The 2066-nt window shown below is 39.8% G+C and overlaps 1 protein-coding gene across 1 annotated transcript; it reads right to left on the minus strand.

Annotated features, from left to right (window-relative positions):
- Positions 1 to 881: 881 nt before the first annotated feature.
- On the minus strand, positions 882 to 1256 carry LOC109154386. The gene has a single exon (XM_019302189.1). It carries the CDS (start codon positions 1254 to 1256, stop codon positions 882 to 884), a length of 375 nt encoding a protein of 124 aa, XP_019157734.1.
- Positions 1257 to 2066: the final 810 nt, after the last annotated feature.

Below are 2066 nucleotides of genomic sequence, written 5' to 3' on the forward strand. Positions count from 1 at the left end.
ACTGTAAATATAATGTTTAGAAAAAATGTGTGCTTCATATTTTCCCAAGTATATCTATCTTCCTGGGTAAAAATAGATATATAACATAGATTTATCTTTCAATCAAATCTCATCTCTCTCACCTAAAACTATATTTTTCTTGAAATGGAATATGGGGAGAAACCCCTTTCAGGAAGCCTTTTAACATGGTCAAAGAACAACAGAGATGTATGTATTTCTATGATTGAATAACTTCATTAATTTGGAGTATATTTAACATTACCTTTTACCTAAAGTTTTATTTTAAACTACTAACTCAAAGCCAAATATTACTGAAAAATTTTAAGTGTCAATCAAGATGATTATGATGCCCCAGCATCCTACCATCAAAGCGCGGCATTCTGTTTAACGGTTTAACAGTTTAACGGATTATCGTTCTGTTTAATGGATTATTTTATTAGATTATACAGGACAATCGTAGAGCTAGATGGCAACTGCTAATTAGAGTTGGTAAGTCCAAAATGAAGATAAAATTAGGCACACAAAACCAAATATACCCAATGGATACTGCACTCTTCAAGAACCAAGACACCCAAAAGTCAGCACTACATTAAGATATTTAAAATGCCCTTAGTATCTCCTACACACAAATTAAACAAGCAAGAAAGAGAAACAAATAATCTAAACAAACAAATTAGCACAAGGAAAAAAGGGGTAGCAGCTAAAACTTGCTTCAATTCTATTCTATTCTCACTCAATAATCATCATCAAAAGCTCATTCTCACACAACTAGTCAAGGATCAAACAAAGTGATGATCAAAAAGAAAAAGATTGTTATTCCATTAAAGCTAATTAACATGAGTACTGCTTTTCTTTCTTTGGAGTAGTACTTAGCATTGAATTCAAACTGAAACGCCGCCGCGAAGCGCAAAGTAAAAGAAGAGCTCAATATCCGGCGGAGCAAAGAACGCGATGGGGGGCGGAGTACTACTACTACTACTCCTCCGCAACGACGGCGACGACCAATTCGTCGTCATCACCCTCCTCTTCTTCGGCGCCGGAGGGCACGTCTCCATCGCCGGAATCCGAAACCTCTCCGCTTTCGGCGTCGAGCACACGTCATCCGCCGCTCCTATGTCCCCTTCATGATCGCCGCCGCCGTTCTTCTTCACCGAATCCTGAGAGGCCGCCGCCTTGGACGGCGGCGAAGATTTAAACGCCGTGGATTTTCTTGACCCTGCTTTGGGCTTTCTTCGTCGTCTACAAGAAGGACCCATTTTGGAGGGGGAGGAAAGAGACAGAAAACAGAAAGCTTTAGTTGTGTGGATTCACTACTGTACAGTCATCCCCAGTTCTAGAAAAGATTAGAAGACTAGGAAAAGCAAAGCTGCTTCTTCTTGTTGGGTTATATAGAAGAAGAAGAAGAAGAAGCATGAAAAAAGAAGGTGAAAAAGATAGTGGGATTCGTTTCGTTTGATGCGAGTAGTGGGCAGTGGGGGACGGTGAGTAGGGTTTATATGTATCTATAATCTATGAATGACGGGATGAGTTGCGATTCGGGCAGCCTGCCCGTTGCCCGTTTAGGGGTTAACTACTTAACTTCGCTTAAATTAAGGAAGGTTATTTATGGTTAGCACAATAATTGGAATTTTCTTCTCCCATACTAATTTAGACCCGCTTGTTGTTAAATATTTTACTAAATCATCCAAACTATATGTATTAAGTGTCTCAATTTTTAAATTTATTAATTATTAAGAGAAAAAAATAACATGTTTGATCCTTCAAATATTTGCGACTAACCGTTTTGAACCATGATGGAATACGAACCCGAGCTCGGAAGGTTGACGTTGGGGGGCGGCATAATGAAGATGTTGGACGAAGGAACTGATCGGAGCATTGTAAAGGGAAGACAACCAAGACGGTAGAAGGGCCAACCATATCACTACTCGACTAGAAGTACATAAGAGACACCCGGACGAGTGCCGAATGATAGTGTTAACTAATCTACTTGAAGGAGTTGAACGACTCAGGTAGTGAGGTAGTCGGATAGAAGGGCAGAACGACTAGAGAGGTCAGTCGAGTATATA

This window comes from Ipomoea nil, unplaced genomic scaffold (assembly GCF_001879475.1).
Source record: "Ipomoea nil cultivar Tokyo-kokei standard unplaced genomic scaffold, Asagao_1.1 scaffold2647, whole genome shotgun sequence".
NCBI lineage: Eukaryota > Viridiplantae > Streptophyta > Magnoliopsida > Solanales > Convolvulaceae > Ipomoea > Ipomoea nil.

Bases quoted from the DNA above. Each gene is read 5' to 3' on its own strand.
- LOC109154386 (XM_019302189.1), bottom strand. From the start codon at position 1,256: ATGGGTCCTTCTTGTAGACGACGAAGAAAGCCCAAAGCAGGGTCAAGA.